Here is a 22,718-nt window from a genome sequence, read left to right as displayed (position 1 = left end):
AGAGTCAGCCCCACCTTTGCGACTAAACGAAAAAAAAGTCAGGTCAGGTCCTCAGAAATGCGAACCACCTTGATATTTTGTGACATACGTCACTGTTAATCCACTAGGAACTGAGTACATGATGAAAGAAATCATAAGTGAGTCTCTCTCTCTGCAGATTCCCTTTTTCCAATCTAAGCGTGTGCTTCAGTCCTGTCCGACAGTGTACCACGGTAAGGACTGTAGCCCCCCAGGCTTCTCTGTCCGCGGGGATTCTCCGGGCAAGAATACTGGCGAACTGGGGGCAACTGGGTTGCTATGCCCTCCTCCAGAGGATCTCCCCCACCCCGGGATCGAACCCCCATCCCCTGCCCGGTCTCTTAGGCCTCCTGCTTCGGCAGGCAGATTCTTTACCAATAGCGCCACCTGGGAATCCCTCACAATCTAAAAGGGCAGCAAAACGCTCGCAGAGGTCCGTCCCTACACAATGCAGCAACACGAGATGCCAACAGCCTGTCCCCAGTGGCAACATTCACTCATCTTCCAAAATCGTTCTGAGTTCTTCTAATCTTGTTACTTTTCTTTGGCTCTTGACGCTCTGCAAACATAATCTGTGCTAAACCGTGCTGTTGTCCGACGTCAAAGGCTTGGCCGCAGGTCGGAGGACTTCCCAGAGGATCGTAGTTCGGTACCCAGACGACAGGGTGCTTGGAGCTCCAACTGTTCACGCCTTCTGCCAGCTTTTCCAGGATATTTGCAAAACCGCAGTCGAAGGGGCGTTTCCGAGCAACGGGGGGCGGGCATTACGGCGCCTCCCCTCTCCATGTTCTGGGGCGGGTGGGCGGGTACCGGGCTGGGAGCAATAACTAAGGCCGCGTTCGCAGCCAGGTGCGAGCACGTGGCCGCCTAGGCGCTGAGCCCCGTGTGCCGGGCGGTGCGTTTACCCTCCTCCCTTCGCCTAGCACCTTCGCCCTCCTCCGGGCAACCTCAGCCCAGGCCAACTTTAGGCGCCGCCGGCGCCCCCGCTCGCGGCCTGTGGCTCTGGGCTCCCGGCGATCCGGCCGCGGAGCTTTGCCGGCGTCCTCCCGGCGGGCCCGGGAGGCGGCGCGGCCTTGGGAGGCGGGGACCCGGCGGGCCGCAGGCGCTCGGCTTCCGGAAGCCAGTGGTTCTCTGGCTCCCGCTGCGCAGACTGGCGCGGCGGCCTGAAGTCCAGCATCCCGGCCAACACCTCCCGGAGCAGCAGGCGGCACCGACGCCTCAGCGGCCGGATCTCAAACCGCGCTCGCCCCGGCCGGCAAGATGCAACCGGTGTACCCGGAGGTGAAGCCCAACCCGCTGCGGAACGCGAACCTCTGCTCGCGCGTGTTCTTCTGGTGAGCGCCCCGCCTGGGCTGTGATAACCCCGCCACCGTGGGGCGGGTACTGATGCCGCCTTCGCCTTTCGTGGCCAGAGGCGCTTTCCGCTCTCCCTCAGGCCGCCCGGCTTCTTGCCGCCGGTGGGGCCGCCCCGCGCCGGCCGCGTGGTCCCCGCCGGCTGGCCGGCTTGTGGGGGTGTGGGGAGCAGGCCGAGGAGGGGGACGTGGTCGCGGGGTCGCCGGCTATCCCAGTATATTTGCTCGCCGCTCTGGCAGCCTCCGGTTCCTGGAGCAGAGGGAGCAGCTGGAGCCGGAGGCGGAGAACCGAGGCTGCCCAGGGGGAGTCACCGCCCAGCCGGAGAATGGACCGGACCCTCCCCCCACCACCCCGCTGCCCCCCTCCACCCTACCCTTAGCCGGCTTCTCCAATACTGCTCTGGGAATTTGCTCTTCCGAGCTAGAGTTGCACTTTTTTTTCGTTTTTTACCCCCGCTAAGCAAGCAGCTTATGAGCAGCTTCCTTTATGTAATTAGTGCCCTGGACCAATTGTCGTCTTCCAATAATGTCTCCATCTTTAACCATATTCCCTATGGGACATCTGCCGGCCAGTTGAACCCGGCTCTCTGTCTGTGACCGTGTCTCTCTCCCTCCCTTCTTCTGTCTGTGTGTGTCTGGTACCTAATTAAGGCAAATTTGTAATGGGTAAAGAAACAATTTTTATGTAATGAATGGGGACACTATTCTTGAACATGTTTTGCATTTGCCTGGGACACACAGCGACGACTGGAGTATGTCTTTTGACCAACCGCTTTCCCTATTGTGAATATTTATTTACCCTTCCACCTTTGAAGAACACTCTGGGGTTGGGGTACCTGAAGTCTGTGGGGTCTTGTCCAGATCTCTAGCCTTCAGAGAAGCGATTTGTTGTTCCTGTAACGTCAGGCAGGGCAAGGAACTCTCCAAGACAGTTTTTGTGGATTTTAAAAATGTATGCATGGAAATGGAAAGTGAGGACCTCATTGATTGTGGTAGACACCCATTTCCAGTTTTCCTGTGGGAGCAGATGGAGCTATTATCTTTTACAGCTGAAGGTACTGAAGCATAGAGGTTGAGGAAGTTGCCTACATCACATGGTGAGTAAGTGGTGGAGTGGGATCCTGAACTAGGCAGTCTGACTTCTGAGTCTGTGATTCCTGTGTGTGTAACTGTAGTTCTGTTAACTGTTCTGTTTAACCTGTAACTGTTGTAACCTGTGTGTAACTTTCTGTTGGTATGCTTGCTGCTGCTACTGCTAAGTCGCTTCAGACGTGTCTGACTCTGTGCGACCCCATAGACGGGGGCCCATTGTCTCTGGGATTCTCCAGGTAAGAACACTGGAGTGGGTTGCCATTTCCTTCTCCAATGCATGAAAGTGAAAAGCGACAGTGAAGTCGCTCAGTCGTGCTGGACTCTTAGCGACCCCATGGACTGCAGCCTACCAGTTGGTATGCTTACTTGTTCCTAAATGCACAAAGAACGCGATTCCAAACACACCTTTGTTCTTGTAGACAATTCAGGTTCTTGCTGTGGGAGATGATGCATGTGAAACATCTATAATCAAGCTTTAGGGCGGCTTTTCTCAAAGTACAGCTCTCAGACCTGCAGCATCCTCCTCACCTGGGAGCCTGTTGTTCAGTCACTCAGTTGTGTCCGACTGTTTGCAACCCCATGGTGTGGAAGCACACCAGGCTTCCCTGTCCATATTCATCTCCCGCAGTTTGCTCACACTCATGCCCATCGAGTTCGTGATGCCATCCAACCATCTCATCCTCTGTCGTCCCTGTCTCCTCCTGCTTTCAATCTTTCCCAGCATCAGGGTCTTTTCTGATGAGTCAGCTCTTCACATCAGGTGGCCAGAGTATTGAAGCTTCAGCTTCACCATCAGTCCTTCCAGTGGATATTCAGGATTGATTTCCTTTAGGATGGCCTGGATTGATCTTCTTGCAGTCCAGGGGACTCTCAAGAATCTTCTTCAACACCACAGTTCAAAAACATCAGTTCTTTGGTGCTCAATCTTCCTTATGGTCCAACTGTCATATCCATACATGACTACTGGAAAACCATAGCTTTGACTATATATGTGGACTTGGGAGCCTGTTAGAAATGCAGTTTTCCTGCACTCATTCTAGATTAGTTCTGTAAAATTAGAAGCTGTGGATGAGGTTTAAAGAAGCGTTCCAGGTGATTCTGGTGGAAGGTTGATGCTGGCAACTTGCTTAAAAATTTTTTTTTTCTGGCAACTGCTTTAAGCCACTCCTCCCACTGGCATTGTTACTTCAGTATAATCTTTTAAAAAGGGGTCCAGACTTCCCTGGCAGACCAGTGGTTAAGACTCTGCTCTTGTAGTACAGGGGGGTGGCGGGTTCCATCCATGGTGGGGAATGACGATCCCGAGGAGAGGGTGTTCAGAGTTTGCAGACTTAGTTGTTGACCATAATAGCTGTCTTGTATTCAAAGCCTGAAGTACCTTAGTGATTTCCTTCTGTACCCAACTTGACTACCAAGGGAATGATGAACTGAGCCCAGCCAGGAAGTTTTGCCCAGAGAGAAGGCTCACCTTGTAGAGAAAAACCGAGTTTTCATGTTCTCCTTGGGTATATACTTTAAATTTCATCTGCGGTTTAGTGTTTCACAACAGTTTGCAGGTAGGGTATAAGGATATACCCTTTACCAATATGGGTGTTGGTAATTGTTGTGGATTTTATAGAAAAATATACATTTTTTTTCTATTTGTGTAAGAAATTTAAAACTATAAGGCAAGAAAAGAATAAGGATTTGTTTTTATTAGCCAAGTACACTTAACTGATATTTTGATTGTTTCTTAGTCTTTCCCCTAGAAATTTTTATGCACACCTGCTTACCCATATTCATTTTTTGTATAAAACAAAATAGTTTTGAATCTTGAAACCTTCTTAATTTTCTTTGGTTAACATTTAATACAAATCTTCAAAACATGGTATTTAATTGCAATTTATGCAGTCTTTCACTTTTGTTTAGCACAGTTTATTGCTGATTATGATGTGATGAATATCCATGATCTTGTATTGTGGTGCATCTTTCCTTTTTCTATATCCTCAGACATAAAATGACCAGTGAAAGGCCAAATTGTTTTCCATGAGGTCGGACCAATTTGCCCTCTTCACAGCTGTTTGTGAGCTTATTTAAGTGTCAACTTTGAATACCTAAATTAATTCTTCTAGGTCTAAGGTTAATATCAAACAGTCTTTGCTTTTTGGTCCTGCCATGAGGCATCCGGGATCTTAGTTCCCTGGCTGGGGATGGAACCTGTGCTCCTTGGCAGTGGAAGAGTAGAGTCTTAACCACTGGACCCCCGGGAAGTCCGATAATATCAAACATTTTTAATTTCAATTTGTTTGATTTGTAAAAATAGAACCTCTTTTTGGTGCCTATTGACCATTTATTTATTTATTTATCGAATTGTGTATTAATAGATTTTTTTCATATGAGGCATTTATATTTTTGAAATAACTTGTAATAGCACTTATAACTTTACAGATTTTCATTTCTCTGAATTTAGAGGTTTTAAATGTTATTAAGTATATCAAGCTATTTGGTTTCTTGCTTTTATAATATGTCTTTGTAAAATCCCAGCATCATTTAAATCTCTGTAGGCATTTTATTTTAATCTTGTTTCATTTCTAACAATAAAGCCAATTAGAATTTCATTTTTTCCTGAAAGAGCCCATTTTCCTGTCATGGTTTATTGAATAATTCTTGCTCATCCCTGTTATTGAAAATAAGGAGCACAGTTAATGAACTGTGTCCAGCTTGGGGACTGGATTCTCCAGTCTGCTGAGACTCTCCCTGGCGGTGTCCCTGCTGTCCTGCACTTCAGCCCCCTGGGGTGTGCTCTGCATTTCTCAACCACTTTCGTCCAAGAGGCCAGCAGGTTGAGGGTTAGTACAGGACCTATCCACAGAGATGAGGGTTGAGTAGGATCTTGGACCACATTCACTTGTTCCATCAGTCAGTCAGTTCAGTCGCTCAGTTGTGTCTGATTCTTTGTGACCCCATGGACTGCAGCACACCAGGCTTCCCTGTCAATCATCTCCCGCAGTTTGCTCAAACTCATGTTCATCGAGTCTGTGATGCCATCCAACCATCTCATCCTCTGTCGTCCTGCCCTCAGTCTTTCCCAGCATCAGGGTCTTTTCTAATGAGTCAGTTCTTTGGATCAGGTGGCCAGGGTATTGGAGTTTCAGCTTCAGCATCAGTCTTTTCAATGAATATTCAGGACTGATTTCCTTTAGGATGGACTTGTTGGACCTCCTTGCAGTCCAAGGGACTCTCACGAGTCTTCTCCAACACCACAGTTCAAAAGCATCAATTCTTTGGTGCTCAGCTTTCTTTATGGTCCAACTCTCACATCCAAACATGACTACTGAAAAAGACATAGCTTTGACTATATGGACCTTTGTCAGCAAAGTAATGTCTCTGCTTTTTAATATGCTGTGTAGGTTTGTCATAGCTCTTCTTCTAAGGAGTAAGCATCTTTTAATGTCATGGCTGCAGTCACTATCTGCAGTGATTTTTGAGCCCAAGAAAGGCAAGTCTGTCACTGTTTCCATTGTTTCCCCTTCTATTTGCCTTGAAGTGATGGGACCAGGTGCCATGACCTTCATTTTTTGAATGTAGAGTTTTATGCCAGCTTTTTCAGTCTCCTCTTTCACTTTCATCAAGAGGCTCCTGAGTTCCTCTTCGTTTTCTGCCATAAGGGTGGTATCATCTGCATATCTCGGGTTATTGATAGTTCTCCCGGCAATGTTGATTCCAGCTTGTGCTTCATCCAGCTTAGCATTTTGCATGATGTACTCTGCACAGAAGTTAAATAAGCAGGGTGAAAACATACAGCCTTGTCATAATCCTTTCCCAATTTGGAACCAGTCTGTTATTCCATGTCTGGTTCTAACTGTTGCTTCTTGACCTGCATACAGATTTCTCAGTAGGCAGGTAAGGTGGTCTGGTATTCCCATCTCTTGAACTTTCCACAGTGTTTTGTGATCCACACAATCAAAGGCTTTGGTGTAGTCAATAAACAGAAGTAGATGTTCTTCTGGAATTCTCTTGTTCTTTTTGATGATCCAGCGGATGTTGGCAACTTTATCTCTGGTGCCTCTGTTTTCTAAATCCAGCTTGAACACCTGGAAGTTTTCGGTTTGTGTACTGTTCAAGCCTAGCTTGGAGAATTTTGCGCATTACTTTGCTAGCGGGAGAGATAAGTACAGTTGTGCAGTAGTTTGAACAGTCTTTGGTATTGCCTTTCTTTGGGATTGGAATGAAAACTAACCTTTTCCAGTCCTGTGGTCAGTGCTGAGTTTTCCAAATTTGTTGGCACATAGAGTGCAGCACTTTCACAGCATCATCTTTTAGGATTTGAAATAGTTTAGCTGGAATTCCATCACATCCACTAGTGTTGTTCATAATGATGCATCGTAAGGCCCACTTGACTTCACAGTCACAGATGTCTGGCTTTAGGTGAATGATCGCACCATCGTGGTTATCTGGGTCATTAAGATGTTTTTTTTGTGTAGTTCTCCTGTGTATTCTTGCCACCTCTTTTTAATATCTTCTACTTCTGTAGGGTCCATACTGTTTCTGTCCTTTATTGTGCCCATCTTTGCAGGAAATGTCCTCTTAGTGTCTCTAATTTTCTTGAAGAGATCTCTAGTCTTTCCCAGTCTATTGTTTTTCTTCTATTTTTTTTATGATTGATCACTTAGGAAGGTTTTCTTATTTCCATGATATTCTGTGGAACTCTGCATTCAGATGGGCATACATCTTTCCTTTTCTTCTTTGCCTTTCATCCTCTTCTTTTCCCAGCTATTTGTAAGGCATCCTCAGACAACCATTTTGCCTTAAATCGTAATTCCCCTGACACTGACCGCATTTCAGTTAGTGAACTGTCCCCTTGCAAAGGGAGTGTGGTTGTGGAAACTGCCATTGATGTCAAGACAGCCTCTCTAGAGACTCTTGCAGAGAATCTGATGACATGAGGGGGATGTGAACTGGCTGAGTGCTGAGATGGTTTAGGGAGGTTGGTTCTGTTAGGTCCTCAGTAACTATCGATGGTGAATACATCGAAATGTTTAATTTCAAACTAGGATTCTTGGCACCATTTTCAGAATGCCACTTGTATGAATCTTGTTCTTCATTAACAGTCAGAAATCCACATGTTGTTGATGGAGTCTGGGTGAGCTCTCTGGGGCTCTTTCTCTGGCTTTGTTCTGTTCCCCCTTTTTAGATACATATATAATTTTTTAAATTAATTAATTTGGCTAAGTTGGATCTTAGTTGGAGCATATGGACTCTTAGTTTGGGTAGGTGGGATCTAATTTCCTGACCAGGGCTTGAACCTGGGTCCTGTGCATTGGGAGTGTGGAGTCTTAGTCACTGAACCCCAGGGAAGTCCTCTTAGGTGTTTAGTTTGATTACTTTTGGTGATTTTATACGATAACTCCAGCTCCAAGGAAGATGCAGAAGGATCACCCTAAAGGTGTATTAAAGTTTACTACTATGTCTTTGGCTTCCCTCATAGCTCAGTCTGTAAAGAATCTGCCTGCAATGCAGGAGAGGCAGGTTCGATTCCTGGGTTGGAAAGATCCCCTGGAGAAGGAAATGGCAACCCATTCCAGTATTCATGCCTGGAGAATCCCATGGATAGAGGAGCCTGGCAGGCTACAGTCCATGGGGTCCCAAGAGTCAGACAAGACTTAGCGACTAAACTACTACTACTACTGCTACTAAGTCCTTACCATGAAATAAACAGTGTAACAGATTTAACTCCTGTAGTTTATTCTTGATATTGGGGTTTTTATACTCCACATCTGGTCAGCCTGAGAGATGTCGACTAGTATCCGTTCAGATGTGTCAAGTGAATAATTTGCTTTTCTGAGTCATCCACGGGTCCCCCAATGTGTTGACTTCCTTCCCTTTGTTGACCTGAAACAGACTGTCAAGATATTTCTCCCGCAAAGATGGGTTTATGTGGGAACAGCAGAGAATTGCAGTTCAGTGTCTGCAGCCGTGGGAAGCCTCGGGCAAGTCTACAGAGGAGGAGGAAGGAGAACTCTTACAGAGGGACAGAAGACTTGGGAGAGTTATTGTAGTGAACAGAATCCATGGCTTTTCATTAGCTGAATCCTTGCCAGGAAAGGAAGATTGTTACTTCTTGCCACTGGGCTCTGCTATTGTTGCAGGCAGGAGAGCTCCCCCTCCTGGTCTCCCAACTATGTAATTGAGGTTTCTCTGTGTTAATTTTTTACACCTGCGTGTCTTTCTCCCAGACTACACTCCTCTGTGATGTGTGGAACATTTTCATCCTAAATCTTGCCTGTAACGTTTCAGTGTAGCCAGAGAACACTGTCCTTCTTACTATGAGGCTGTTACTACGGGTTTGAGTAACATAAACCTCTTTGAGTGTTTTCGGTAATGAGTTTGATCCCTGGGTCAGGAAGATCCCCTGGAGAAGAGAATGGCTATCCACTCTAGTAGTCTTGCCTGGAGAATTCCATGGACAGGGGAACCTGGCAGGCTACAGTCCATGGGGTTACCAAGAGTTGGACCCAACTGAGCAACTAACATTATCTGTTTAACTTGCCAGCGCTGTTCTTACTAGCGAGTATACAGCAGTTTCTCAGCCCTCAATATGATGACTCACCCTGATGGCCCTAAAATTTGAATGCCTGGCCCCTCCCACTTTATATTATTTATTTTTTGAAATCGATAAATTAAGATCTTTTTGTTGGAGTTTTCAATGTCAAACTCTCAAAAATTAATAGAATGAATAGACAGAAAAATAGAAGGATATAGGAGACCCGAAAAGCACTATGAACCAGTTGAACATGGTTAAGATTTATATAATTTTCACACAGCAGCAGGATGCAAATTCTGTTCATGTTCCCATAGATGATAAATCTCTGCAGTGTCGAGGAGACACTGATACATATCCAGGGTCATGAAACAAGGTGCAGAACTTTCATGGTCTAAAGGTATTGAAATCATACAGAGTCTGTTCCCTTATTACTGTGGAATTATGTTAGAAATCAATATCAAAGGATACTTGAAAATAACTTACATATTTTCAAGATCTGCACCGTTTTCAAGTTCCTCTCAAAGCATGAGAGCAGCTGGCTTGTTCACTCTTGTTGGGACTCAACAAGGTACTGGGGAGGAAGGGGGCTTCCTGTGTGCAGAGATAAATATACTTGGTCCCTGACTCCTTGGATAGTAAACCCTTGTTGCACCTGGTTTTGTCTTCCTTTTACCAAAGCAGTACATTGAAGAGCTCAGAGTTAAGTCAAGGTGACAAGTTCCAGAGTATTGGCTATGACCTCTGTTGCTGTGTGTATTTCCTTACCCGGGGCACACAGAATGCCTGGATTGACTGAGCTTATAAGGGTGATTGAGAGGAAATCTCACATTTGTCAACAGAAAGCTCGTGAACATAAAGTTGCTCACTCAATAAGCTGCTTTTATTTTTCAGACCCTTGTTGGTGTGTTTTGTTGGTGAGGATGTGACAGATTATGTGATAAAACCATCTGGCTACTACTTCTACTTCTTCCCTTTCTGTAAAGAGAGAAAGTTGTCTGTCCTGTTTGTTTTTTTTTTTCCTGTTCAGAGAGGAGGTTTAACAATTCCATTTCCAATTACAGTATTTCCCATCAGTTTTAAAAAACTATTTACAGGAAGCATTATTACACTACTTCTACTTTTAAATGCATTAAACACTTCTAAATATCTAGAAAGACTAGATATTTCATATACAAACTTACTTATCCACTATGTACATGGTACTGTTAAAATTGCACACACGAATAACGGTTATAATTTGTGGTATCTTCTAAATACGACCATTTTGGCCTGAACCATTTCCTACCTCACTTCCTTCTCTCTACCACCAATTGTCCTGTTTTTAAACAGAAATTCAATTCAGTTGCTCAGTCATGTCCAACTCTTTGCGACACCACGGACTGCAACACGCCAGGCTTCCCTGTCCATTACCACCTCCCAGAGCTTGCTCGAAAACCCTGGGAGCTTGCTTAAACAGAAGGGAGATGGCTTAAAACTTAAGCCTGGGCCTGTAGGGGTTGGCATATTGGTGCCACAGATTACACAGGTGGCGTTTATATGAGTTCTGAGCGTTCCTTGAGCAACACAGTTTGTTCACTTGTAAAACATGCACAGGTAAGTGTTTGCTGCATATCAAGCCCTCAATAAATGGGGACAGTGAGGATTACTGCAAAACCCTCCTTCCCTCCCTCTCTTTCAGTGGATTTGGTCTTCTCTACTAGGAGCCACTCAGAAAGTAAGTTGAAGTGTTTTTGAAGGGAAATTCCGCAGGTCCGCCTTCTCATCAGCCCCGTTCCTCAGGAGGGATTCCTTTCCTGTAAAGGGGGGAGACCTTCTTAGAAACCCTTCCAGGAAGGATGAAGTGCAGCCGGAAGGAATCCTGCAGAGCCGCCAGCTCACAGACACAAAAGGGGAATCCGTTGCCTTTGATTTCTGGAACTCGCCTCTTTAGTGAGGGCAGAGCAAAGTGAGGAAGTAGTACCTAGTGCTGAACGTGTGGAAAGGGTGGGCCGGGGCGTGGGTGAGGCTCCTGTGGCTGAGACGGAACTCCACCTGCAAAGCGCGGGTGAACCCGAGGCCGGCCTCGCCGTTCTGTGACTCCCAGTCATCTCCGGCTGATTCTTCTGGAAAGTCTTACTCTGAGAAGTTGGTGGCAGGCGAACGGGGTGGGTGGGGTGTCCACACACTGGTTGAATCCAGCTGGCCCAGAGCCACCCAGACAGCCGCTCTGCGGTTTAAAGCCGCAACGTGGTTTCTCCTGCTCACGTGTTTAGGCTGAATTCTGGCAAGAATGTCAAGGCAGGCAGAGGTGAACGCGAGCGCCGCTGCAGCCCCCTGTATGTGGAAGAACCCACCAGCGCAAGCACGGTGGAGCGTATGGGCCTGAGGGAGGGAGGCCCTCCAGGCTGGTGGCTGCCTCCAGGCAGGAAGTGGTCATCCTCCACACTTCCTGCCTCCTTCGTGCTCACTTCCTCCTGCCTCTTTCTGCTTCCTTCCCCTGCCTTCTGTGTTCTGTTTTATTTTGTAGCTTATTTTTAAACTTCTAAATTTATTTTTAAATGTTTCTATCTTTTGGCTGCGCTGTGAGGAATGTGGAGTTTTTAGTTCCCCGGCCAGGGATTGAACACCTGCCCCCCTGCACTGGAAGTGTGGCATTTCAACCCCTGGACCTCCAGGGAAAGTCCCTCTGTTTTGTTTTTTATCTCTGCCGTCCCTCCCTCCTCAGAAAGTCAGCCCCACTTGGTGGTTTCCACAGAAGTCCACGTGCAGTGAGGTTTGGTGATCTTTGAAGATGTGGGTTGAGGATTATCAGTGGAGGGCCTGGCCTGCCTCCCCTCCATTTCCTCTCTCAGCCCCGCTCCCGCTGAAGTAAGAGGCAGGGTCTCCCCTCATTGTGCGCACAGCCACGCTGAGCACTCCTGGACCCGCTGAGATTTTCGAGAATACCTTGCTACCTTAAGCAGATTCTATACTAGCAGGTGGAACGCTACCACAACCATGATTAACGTTTGTATCGATAAAAGACTGGCCAAGCCCAGCCACTTTCTTGGCCTCCAGCTGAAGAAACTGAGGTGCAGAGAGGTTAAAAAGATACCATGTCCAAAGCAACACAAATCTGTAAATGGGGAGGAGGCTGTTAATTTCAGCTTCAGATGTTGAAAGTCAAGTGCCAAAGACCTTTGGAAGGCAGAGGAGGATGAGTTACATACAGCTCCAAGAGTGGTGTGAGCCAAGAAGAGAACAGGTGGTGCTTGTAAAAAAAAAAGCTATATTGTATCTTCATTTATGCAGAAATTCTCTTAAGTCCATCTCCGAAAGCATATTGCACTGCAAATGATGACTTTATTCCTAAACATTTAACAGTCTGGTGTTGATGTTCAGTCTTAAATTTCTGACGTGTCACCTGGTTCCTAATGGATCTTAACGTTTGACTTGATTGTAGAGCAAAGCAGGGTTTGTGTTTCTTATATCCTGGTCTTTTGACAGGCCAGGATCCTAGTATTCTTGCGCTTGCATCTTTTTATTTTATTTATTTTAAAATTTTTGTTTATTTTGTTTATTTTTGGTTTTTTGGCTGGGCCATGCAGCTTATAGGATCTTCGTTCTCTGACCAGAGATCAAACCCTGGCTCACAGCAGTGAGAGTATGGAGTTGTAACCGCTGGGTCGCTAGGAAATCCCTGCATCTTTTTATTTTGGAATGAAATGATATGGTATGGCAGCCTCCCTTCTGCTCCTCTCCCCCACGAAAGGGTGGGGGGAATACCTTGATTTGATATGAAATCAGATTAATAGTAAAATTTTTGATTGCCTGAAGTTGTAGAGCTATTCTCCATCTCTGTTTTCTAAAAATTGCTCCTTTTGGCCTGTTCTAGGTGCCTCAACTCCTGGTTTGCCCAGGACAGTCCTGATTCACATCCTTTAATCACCCTGTAATTATTAACAGCACCCTGTTTTACTCCTAGCAGTATCTTAGGTTGGATGATAAATAATATGGTCGCTCTAACAGAGCTAAGTTCATATTCCATAAAATATGCTCCTCCCTCTCCAGTGGGTTCAGTTCCTGGGTTGGGAAGATCCCCTGGAGAAGGGAATGGTACCCAGTCCAGTGTTCTTGCCTGGAGATCCCATGGGCAGAGGAGCCTGGCAGGCTACAGTCCCTGGGGTCGCAAAATGCCGGACATGACTGAGCAACTAACACACACACACACACACACACACTCCTGTGGAGTATGGGCAGAAACTGTGGACAGAGTTCAGCTAAACGTTGACGTATCTGAGTAAGGACAAGTGAAATCCTGTTACTGTAACCACTTGAGCAGGTATCCTTCTAAGATAATCCCTGACCTGTGATTTGTACATGAGTGATGGCTGTGAAAGCTGCAAGGAGAGTGTGTGCTCCTGGAGGTGGCACGTGGGCATCTGGGTTGCTTGGTCCCTCCTAGCCGTGGGTCCCAGGGGAATGCACAGAGTCACTGGGGCTGGAGGCACAGTGGTCTCCTGAAGGTGTATGCGAGTCCAGCCAGTGAAGGTGCTTATCTCCGGCTGAGCCAGCTGAACAGAAAGCCAAGACGAGGGCACTTTGAGCAGCCAGGCACCAGGGAAGCCCTGGGTCAGGTGGAGAGGCTGGCAGTTCCCCAGATGACCTGCACCTTCACTGTCTTAGGTAGCTAAGATGATAGACTGGTTACAGTGCTTTTGCAGTGGGCTGGAGGAAGAATAGGCCAAGGGTTCCGAGGGGCGTGGGGGCTCCCTTGGGCTCAGCCAAGGCTGAGGAACCCTCTGCCCTGTTGGAAGGACCCCATGTCTGAGGTGAGGCTCAGTAAGTGACTTTGAACTCTGTGCTGACTGTCCTGGCTGGTAACCAGCTGTGTGATCTCAATCTTGGTCCAGATCCAGTCTGAGCCAGTTTCTTTATTCGCCCAATTGAACATGTTAGCATTAGCCCGTGGGTGGATGGAAAAGAGATATTAGATGTCAGCCACCTTTGCTGCTTTCCTCAGGGACCTCAAGCCCAGCTACTATCTCTCCCAGGTTCCCAGGTTCTCTCCCTTCTACAGGACATTCTTTTATGCTCTCTATTGCTCAAGAGGCAAACACTTAGCATCTCAGGATTTTTCTTGAAGTGCTTTAGGCCTTTGGGCTTCTGCCCTGCTGTTCCTTTGGCTTGGAACATGATGAACCACTTGTCCTTTGGGTCTTGGTCCTCACCTGGCCTCCTTGGTGAGCTGTGTTCTTCACTCTGTCTAAAGTGGCCACCCCCACCCTCAGTCGTGTCTCCCTGTTTTATTTTCTGTTTGGTTATTATCATTGTTCTTGATGCTAAAGCTGAAACTCCAGTACTTTGGCCACTTCATGCGAAGACTTGACTCACTGGAAAAGACTCTGATGCTGGGAGGGATTGGGGGCAGGAGGAGAAGGGGACGACAGAGGATGAGATGGCTGGAATGGCATCACTGACTTGACGGACGTGAGTCTGAGTGAACTCCGGGAGTTGGTGATGGAGAGGGAGGCCTGGCGTGCTGTGATTCATGGGGTCACAAAGAGTTGGACACGACTGAGCGACTGAATGGAACTGACCTGTCTTTATAATTTGATTATCATCCCTCTTCTCAAATGTGAACTCTGTAAAAAAAAAAAAAAAAAAAGACCCTGTCTAAGGTCTAGAACCTAGGAAAGTGTCTTACTTAATGGGTGATGAAGATTAATTTGAATTAATGTTATAATTCTGGTTTCCCTATAGTCCTATGGTTGAGATTCCTAGTGAAAAGCTTGTGGGTTGCATCCTTTTTTATTAATAAAGGGGTCAGGCATATCCTATGGCTTGAGGGCTACTTCCCAGGGGATTGAGGGAGAAAGGTCTCATCTGGATATGCCTGTCTTGACGATGGCATTCAGCTCACGGGCTGGTTTAGGGCTGGGAGACAGGACGGCCTGGAGCCAAGGTGACACTTCAGTTCAGTCGACTCTTTGCGACCCCATGGACTGCAGCACACTAGGCCTCCCCGTCCATTACCAGCTCCTGGAGTTTACTCAAACTCATGTCCATTGAGTCACAGGCCATCCATAAAGAATCTCCTGCAGAGCATTCTCCCTGCTGACAAAACCTGTTTCTGTTTTCGGTTGCTTTTTTCCCACCTCTGCAAGCTTTTGTACTAATAGGAACCATTTTTTTAAAAGCAAATGGGAGAATGTACCAAAATTATTAAGGAAGCTGTTTTAGCCTGTCCTCAGATTCTCTACGGAGTTTTCTCTCTCTCTACTTAACTTCCAATCAAATAAGCCCTTTAATAATAGATCACATACAGAGAGGCTTTTCAAAAGATGTTTTTGTTCTTTCTGAATACGCAGTTACCTATTCAAGCTGAGGGTTGTTATGTTCGTAATTGACCTATAATGCTTCAAAGAATGAACTGGTTTAGCTGGAATTTTCCTAAAGTCTGTCCTGTTGACTTTGTATTGCCCAGACAGAAAGTATATGATTTATAATTAGCCTTCCCCCTTTAACTCTGAGTAATAGGCAGAAAGACTATTAGATTTTTAAATTGGTGTTAAATTTTGAACCGCTGTTCTCAATATTGTGTAAAGAATTCCACATTGTCAGTCTGGAGTCTCTGCTGAGAGAGACGAATTGCCTAGAAGACAGACAGACAGGATAGTCTTAAAGAAAGACTGACTTGGTGAGGAAGAGTGGTTTTATAGTCAAAGCCAGTGTAGGCGCTGGGGGTTTTTCCATCACACCCTCTGCCTCAGGGCTGTTGAGCCTTGTCTGTTTTGTTTATGGAGCTTAAGCAATCTTTCAGTTATTAGCTAGTGGTTAATTACCAGAAATATGAACTCAAATCACTGTTAGTTTTTTTTAACCATTTGCATTTTCTCCTAATCATGTAGGTTGGAGACATAGAAATTCAGTGGAAAGGTAGGCTCAACTACTTTACTAGTTATTCTGTTTACTTGGAGGAAAATCAAATTTGTGTTATCAGCTGCGCTTCTTTTCAAACCTCATACCATTTGCCACAAAATATTTTGGATTGTAGGGCAGTGTCGGCCAGGGGCTGAAGTCTGTCAGTGTTCTGCCTTAAATATTAAAAATCAGTTGCAAAAAATATAAATAAATAAAAATTAGTTGCCATACTGTATCGTTCAGTGGTAAAGGATCTGCCTGCCAATGTAAGAGATGCACGTTTGATCCCTGGGTTGGGAAGACCCCCTGGAGGAGGGAATGGCAAACCACTCTAGTATTCTTGCCTAGGAAATCCCATGAACAGAGGAGCCTGGTGGACTAGTCCACGGGGTCTCAGAGTCAGCCATGACTGAGTGAATTAGCAGGTCAGGTCATCTTATAGAAGCATCTGATGCTCATGCCTGAGGAGAAAGACGCTTGGGCAGAAACATGAGGAGCTGAAGTAGGTTGTTAAGAAAACTCTGGAGCCAGTTGGAAGAGGCATTGGAGAGAGCAAGGGGGTCCATGGTGCTGCACCAGAGTCCTCTACCCTCCCAGTGGAACGCAAGGAAATGCATCAGATGCTGCCTCAGTGAACCGGGTGCCTTTTTTGTCAACTTACTGCGTTTTCAGTGACTCTGGGGAATTGAAGGCACAACTTGAGTCTGATAGGTGGACCTGAAGAGTCATGACCCCAGGGGAAGGGACCAGGAACAAAAAAAAGTAGTAACAGAGGGTGTTATTCAGGACTTCACGGCTGAGCCAAGTTGACAGCTACAGAGAGTCTGCGCAAGACAAAATTGCACCCTGAAATTCACTCCTGTGTTGAAGGGGGCCCTTGTTTGTCCCTTCTGAATGAATCATCAGAGAATGAGAATGTCTAAAAATCTGAACTATGCTGTAAGGAGACTTTGGGAGATAGAAGTTTGGAAGTTTGGGGGAAGCTCCAAATAAGTGTTCTGAATAAATTGTATTTGAAATAGAGATAAGGAATTGGAATTGATGCATCTTCTTGGGTTTTTTTTTTTTTTTTTGATGGCAGAGTGTCTGTTTTTCTTCTCCTTTTGGGTGACATAAGATCAGTGGGGTCACATATGAGGCATAGGTTTGTTTTTGTGTTAAGTATTTTGTGCAAGAATGTAGTTCTGCCCAGAATAGACTGTGCAATATGTATTAGGGGATTTGGGGAAATGAAAACAGTAAAGACAGCTTGTGACCTCATGGGGCTTGAACCCTTCACTGAAAGTAGAGAGGGTTCATTTAGATTTCTTATTTAGCTGAAATTTGTGGCAATTCCAATAGCAGAAGGTTTTTCCTAAGTACACGAACAGTGTGAGATGTTGTCTCAGGTCCCTGATATTAAGCAGTCTGCACCTCTTTGAGGTCATCCAATAATTTAGATTTCTCATGCACCCCAATTCGGGCTTCCCAGGTAGCTGAGTGAGTAGTAAAGCATCTCTGCCTGCAAGTGCAGGAGACACAGGTTTGATTCCTGGGTCGGGAAGATCCCCTGGAAGAGGACATGGAAACCGACTCCAGTATTCTTGCCTGGAGAATCCCATGGACAGAGGAGTCTGGTGGGCTACACTCAGTCCATGGGGTCGCAAAGAGTTGGACCTGACTAAGTGACTGTACCTACACACCCATGAATGCCAACTCAGATGGGTTTTTTTTAGGCTTTGTGAGCAGAGGCTTGCGATGAGAGTTCTTGGGGATAGCTGAGGGAAAGCATTGGAGCTTCCTGAATACTACCCAGGCTTTGGTTTAATGGTGATTTTAGGTTGAGGGAATCCTGTTCCCTTCTTCTGGTTTCATGCAAAGCCATGTCATGTTCTGTGCCCTGTTTCTCTTAGTGCTAATATCTGTTGCAAAGGAACATGTTGCAAAGGAACATGAAGTTAAGTAAGCTTCACCTTAAACCTCAAAGAAATTCCATTGCAAACTGGAGCTATCGTGGGAGTTATTGCTAAGTTCTCATCTGCTTCTTGCAAAATTTTGGACAAACAAGGTGATATTTATATGCAGGTCCTATAAACCCCAGACTGCTAGGATGTCTAGGGCTGAGGTGATGCAAATATTTGCCCAGGTTTTATACAGACAGACAGTCTGTTAACCATAGCTGTGGTCTCAGAGAGTAAACAACTTCCACATGAACTTCTGTGCGAGACTGGCATGGCTGGTGGGGCCCGTGTGTGCCCCTTTTGTCCTCTCCTCCTTGGTCAGCTGTCAGTGTTGTGTGCTCTGGAGATCTCACTGTTGACAGCCCTGTCCTCTGACTCAGGGTGGCAGATACGGTTTTTAGTAGAACCCAGCCAACTGCTATCACGTTGCACATTCTAAAGCAATCTGTCTGCAGCTGTCTCTGAATTCACTTGCTAGCTGCACTTTGAGACCAGAATTAATTATAGGGCTGAGTTAAATTCTGTCATGGGTCAGGAGAGAAAGGCCAGCTGGCTATTTCTGGTTGGGTCTATTTTGGCGTGTCTTTTACCGCTCATCATTGGACTGCCATCTCTGAGGCATCAGAAAGGAGAACCTCTCCGGTTGGTGGCTCCGCAGACCAGCAGTATTGCCGTCACCTGGAGCTTGGGCAAAATGTATTCTCAGGTCCTGCCACAGGCTTAGTGAATCAGAATCTGTATTTGACCAAGGTTTCCAGGTGATTCAAATCCATGGGACTAGGCCAGGCTCCTCTTGTCTTCTGCTTCATTGAAGCAGGTTCTGAGGGTGGAAGAGGAGAGTGTGGAGAAGGTGTGCTCATGGTTTTCAGGTCTGTGTCCGGTGTGTGAGTCATACACAGCCCTTTTATCTCCCCCATCACATGGTCTCACCTAGCTTCAGGGGGCCTGAGAAAGAGTCAGACCGTGTAACCAGGAGTAAGTAAAGGAAGGATCAGACTCAGAAATGGGCAAAGCAGTGGATTAGCTGAGCTACGCTGTGGATGGAGTTCAGCTGTAAACATTATGCCCAGCTTTCTTTTTGTTACTCCTATTATTTTTTTTCTTAACTCATTATACTAAAAGATTTTTTTAAAATTATGCTCATTGCTGATGAGAGGAAAAGATTAATTTTATTTCTAAGCTCATATAACATCAATATTATTGTTGGGTGACTCACTTTCATAGAGGAAATAACCCAACATCTACGATTGATGTAAGATGTGGATTTCCCCCTAGTCTTCTCTTCCCTGTCATGATGGAAAATGGCAAGCATATATACAAAGCAGAGGGAGCACCCGTCTGAGTGTCAGCAAGGAGACCGCCTCATGGCAAATCTTGATTCAACTCACTTCTGACTCACTTCCTGTCCTAAACATGAACTGTCTTTTTTTTTTCTTGGCAAGTCTGATGAATAAAGAATGCTGTTATGGGTTGCACTGTGTCCCTGTAAAACTTATGTGTTGAAACCCAAGTGCCCAGGACCTCAGAAAGTGACTGTTGTTTGGACATTGGGCCTTCAAAGAGGTGATTAGGTGAAAATTAAGATGCTAGTGTGGGCGCTAATCCAGTATCACTGGTGTCCTTGTAAGAAGACAACTATTGGGCGCTAGTGATGAATACGCACAGAGGAAAAGGGCCTGTGAAGATCCACAGGGGGTGGCCGTCTGTAAACCAAGGGGAGAGACCTCTGAGGACACCAACTCGGCCAGCGCCTTCGTCTTGGGACTTTTAGCCTCCAGAACTGTGAGCAGCTTCCATAATTTTAAGTCACATAGTCTGTGGCGTTTGTTGTAGCAGCTCTAGAAAACTAATATAGATGGTATACGGAATACAAATGGTACACCTACCGTTGCTGTGTTTCTTTTCCTTTTTAAAGGAAGAGCCCTGTAACCTACTTTTCTTAATAAGTCTTTGTACACATTTGTTTTTTCCTACAAGTCTTTGTAGGAAAGGGTCAATATGATTATATACACTCCTACAGACCTGCTACGTTATCACATTGTATATCATCTCACTTCACATTTTTGTTTTTGCTCTGTGTCATACAACAGGCACAGAATATTATAAAAACGAAGCCATAGCTTTAGAGAATTATTATAAACCTAATACCTTGTAAGTTAACCAGATCATGAAAGAAGGTTCTGCCAGCTCCACTTCCTACCCTCCAGTATTCTATTCCAGTCACAAGCCCTTCCCTTTTCCTCAAAAAGAAAAATCAGCTTCCAACTCTTCAGAGCCTATATTTCTTTAAACTTTTCATCAATGTATCTAATGTATTTTTTTTTGTTTTTGAGTTTTAATTAGTCTGCATGCTATGGGTTCACATTCTGCTTCTTTTTGGAATGCAGTGTAATTTAATACAGCAACACCTTTTGGTAACTAACACAGATCCTATGTTTTAAAAATAGCTCTAAAATATTCTAGCATGTTAACATAATTTAGCAATATATCTGTTGTGGGGCACTTGCAATTTGGCTACTTTCTAAGGAAATCTTTCCAGTATAGTCATCATATCTGGACTGATTCTTTAATTCTGAACCATATAACCCATTCATCCTGAAACTACAGATGAAAATACATATTTCCGCCCCCAGGTGCTGGTCTGCACTGGGGAGGGAAAGTGCTGGCCTTCTCTCCCAAGCTTCAGAGCTTAGCTCTGTGGAGTAATGTCTAAAAGTTAAATGTCTGAGGCAAAGGATACACTGGCTTTGTATTAATAGTTTTAATGAAACCTATCTGGGTGGTTTTAAAGAAAAACTGGATCAATTTGAAATATGCCAATCTTGTAATTGGGTCTATGTTGACTTTGGAGGGAAAAATAAAATTGGGTCTGGCATGGTACCTTCGAATTATTCTGATTCCTAGCAAGGCTGATGTTTCCCCAGCACCGATTACTGTTGGGTTTGCTGAACAGGTTGACTGTTGCTGTCTCTGTTGTGGCCCCTTGGGCTTCCCTGTTGGCTCAGTGGTAAAGGATCTGCCTGCCATTGCAGGAGATGACCCCTGGGGACTCAATCTCTGGGTCAGGAAGATCCCCTGGAGACAGAAGTGACAACCCACTCCAGTATTCTTGCCTGGGAAATCCCATGGACAGCCTTGCGGGCTACAGTCCGTGGGGTCACAAGGAGTCGGACACGACTGAGCGACTCAATAAATGGGGCTCCTTAGCAGTGAGGCAGGTCCCAGTTTGTGACTCCTGACTCAAGTCCTGCCTTCTTCTTACTAGTGTGGCCCCAGGTGCTTGGAATTCGTTCCTCGAAAGCTTTTCTCCTACCTCCTGCCAGTTACTGATGTCCATTTCCACGGTTGTGTGGCGGCTTAGACCTCTTTCACTCCTGAGCTAGTGGTCAGTGGTGGCCGGACTGGTAGACATGAGGGGTCACCAGTGACGGAGCCCTGTGCATCCCCTTTCAGTAGCTGGTCTGCTAGGCAGTATTTTGAATCCTCTGCCCATCCTTTCCTCAGGCATCTGCCACAGGTAGATTCTAAGGTGAGGGAGAGATCTTTGACTTAACCCATTGTAAGCTTTCTCGGGCCAGGTGCCTCAAAGCATGAGTTTTTGCTTCTAGTCAGTCATTTAACTGACCTTGGCATCTTGGGCCTGTTTCCCTCTCTGGGGCTCTTGGACTGCACTAGGTTTCTCCAAAGAGGGTTCTAGCTTTCACCTCCTATGATCTTAATAATCGTTTACCACCACCAATCTTTCCTAGAAAGACAGTTCTCCGTGTGGTTCATGACCAAATCCATGAGGAATGCTTGCTTAAAACGCAGATTCTTCGTCTCCACCCCAGATCTGGGGAGTCGGAACCCCAGTGAATGGGGTCTGTGTTTATTTTGAAGAAGCTTCTCAGGTGATTTCATTGTAGATTAAAATGTGGGAAGTCTATCCTAGAGCCTGTGGCCACCAGGCAAGCGGAGGGAGCTCTTAAAACATTCCTCGTCTCTTCCTTCAGAGTTGGCAGAAGTGTTCATAGTGACAGAAATAGGTCTAGGCCTACAGTTGTGTATCAGCTGAGGGAAGGACAGGGAGGTTGTGGGAGATTGAGGTGGTCAAAGCAGGGGGAGCCAGTTGGTAAGCGGACCTCTTGGCCAGCAGAACGTTTCTTGAGGTGTGAGCTGATAATGTGGGATCGTAAGCTGTAGGGAAGAGTCCCCCTTATGCTGAAGTCTGGCCCCAACTCCATGGAGCCGACCCAAGCCTCACAAGTGAAGGGCGTGGTCCTCCACAAGACTGCCCTCTCATCAGAAACCAGCTCTCAGTCCCAAGGTCCCCAGGACACCCTCACTTTTGACCAACTGGCCACAAATTTAGGGGTTCCCACCACCCCCTCCTTTTAATTAATTCATCAAAACAACCGAACACTGTTGTGTTATGGCAAACATATTCAAATTGGAAGGCTGAGGTTTGAGAGGGTCCCAGTCTCTAGGCTTCCTTGTCTTACCCCGGTGGAAACAGGTCGTGTCACCCTCCCAGCACATCAGTGTGCCTCCGAGATTTGGAATCCAGAGTTTCTACTGGGGATTCATTATGTATGCATCACGAAATGGACCACTGGCTATGTGATTGATCTTGTCTTCAGACCCCCTCTATGAAGGTCAGACTGAAAGCATGTGACTCACAGGCGCAGCCTTCTAATCCCATGGTTGGTCTTGCTGGTATGGCGAGCCCTCATCTTGAGTCATCTGTTAGCATAACCTTTAGGGGCCCAGGCATGAGTCACCTTGTTAGCAAAAATCATCGGAGTTTACACTAATGTTACTTGGAAAATTCCATGGACTTAGAGGAATGAGGACAAGTAGCAGTCACAGTCTTTTTTTTTTTTCTTTTTAGCTTTATTGAAGTAACTTGACAAAATTGTAAGATATTTGCTT

The 22,718-nt window shown here is 45.8% G+C and overlaps 1 protein-coding gene across 2 annotated transcripts in view; it reads left to right on the top strand.

Annotated features, from left to right (window-relative positions):
* Nucleotides 1-1,263: 1,263 nt before the first annotated feature.
* Nucleotides 1,264-22,718, top strand: part of ABCC4 (ATP binding cassette subfamily C member 4) — a 186,706-nt gene continuing 165,251 nt past the window's right edge. Inside the window, exon 1 of one of the 2 annotated variants that reach the window (XM_052650310.1) lies at nt 1,264-1,352. In XM_052650310.1, the coding sequence (XP_052506270.1) occupies nt 1,279-1,352 (74 nt within the window). In that variant the 5' untranslated portion in view covers nt 1,264-1,278. The remainder of the gene's footprint in view (nt 1,353-22,718) is intronic. The other variant, XM_052650309.1, reaches the window with a different exon arrangement.

This window comes from Budorcas taxicolor, chromosome 12, assembly GCF_023091745.1.
Source record: "Budorcas taxicolor isolate Tak-1 chromosome 12, Takin1.1, whole genome shotgun sequence".
In the NCBI taxonomy this organism is placed as follows: Eukaryota; Metazoa; Chordata; class Mammalia; order Artiodactyla; family Bovidae; genus Budorcas; species Budorcas taxicolor.
Note: the sequence above shows the minus strand (reverse complement) of the source record. Positions and strands in the feature narration are given on the sequence as shown.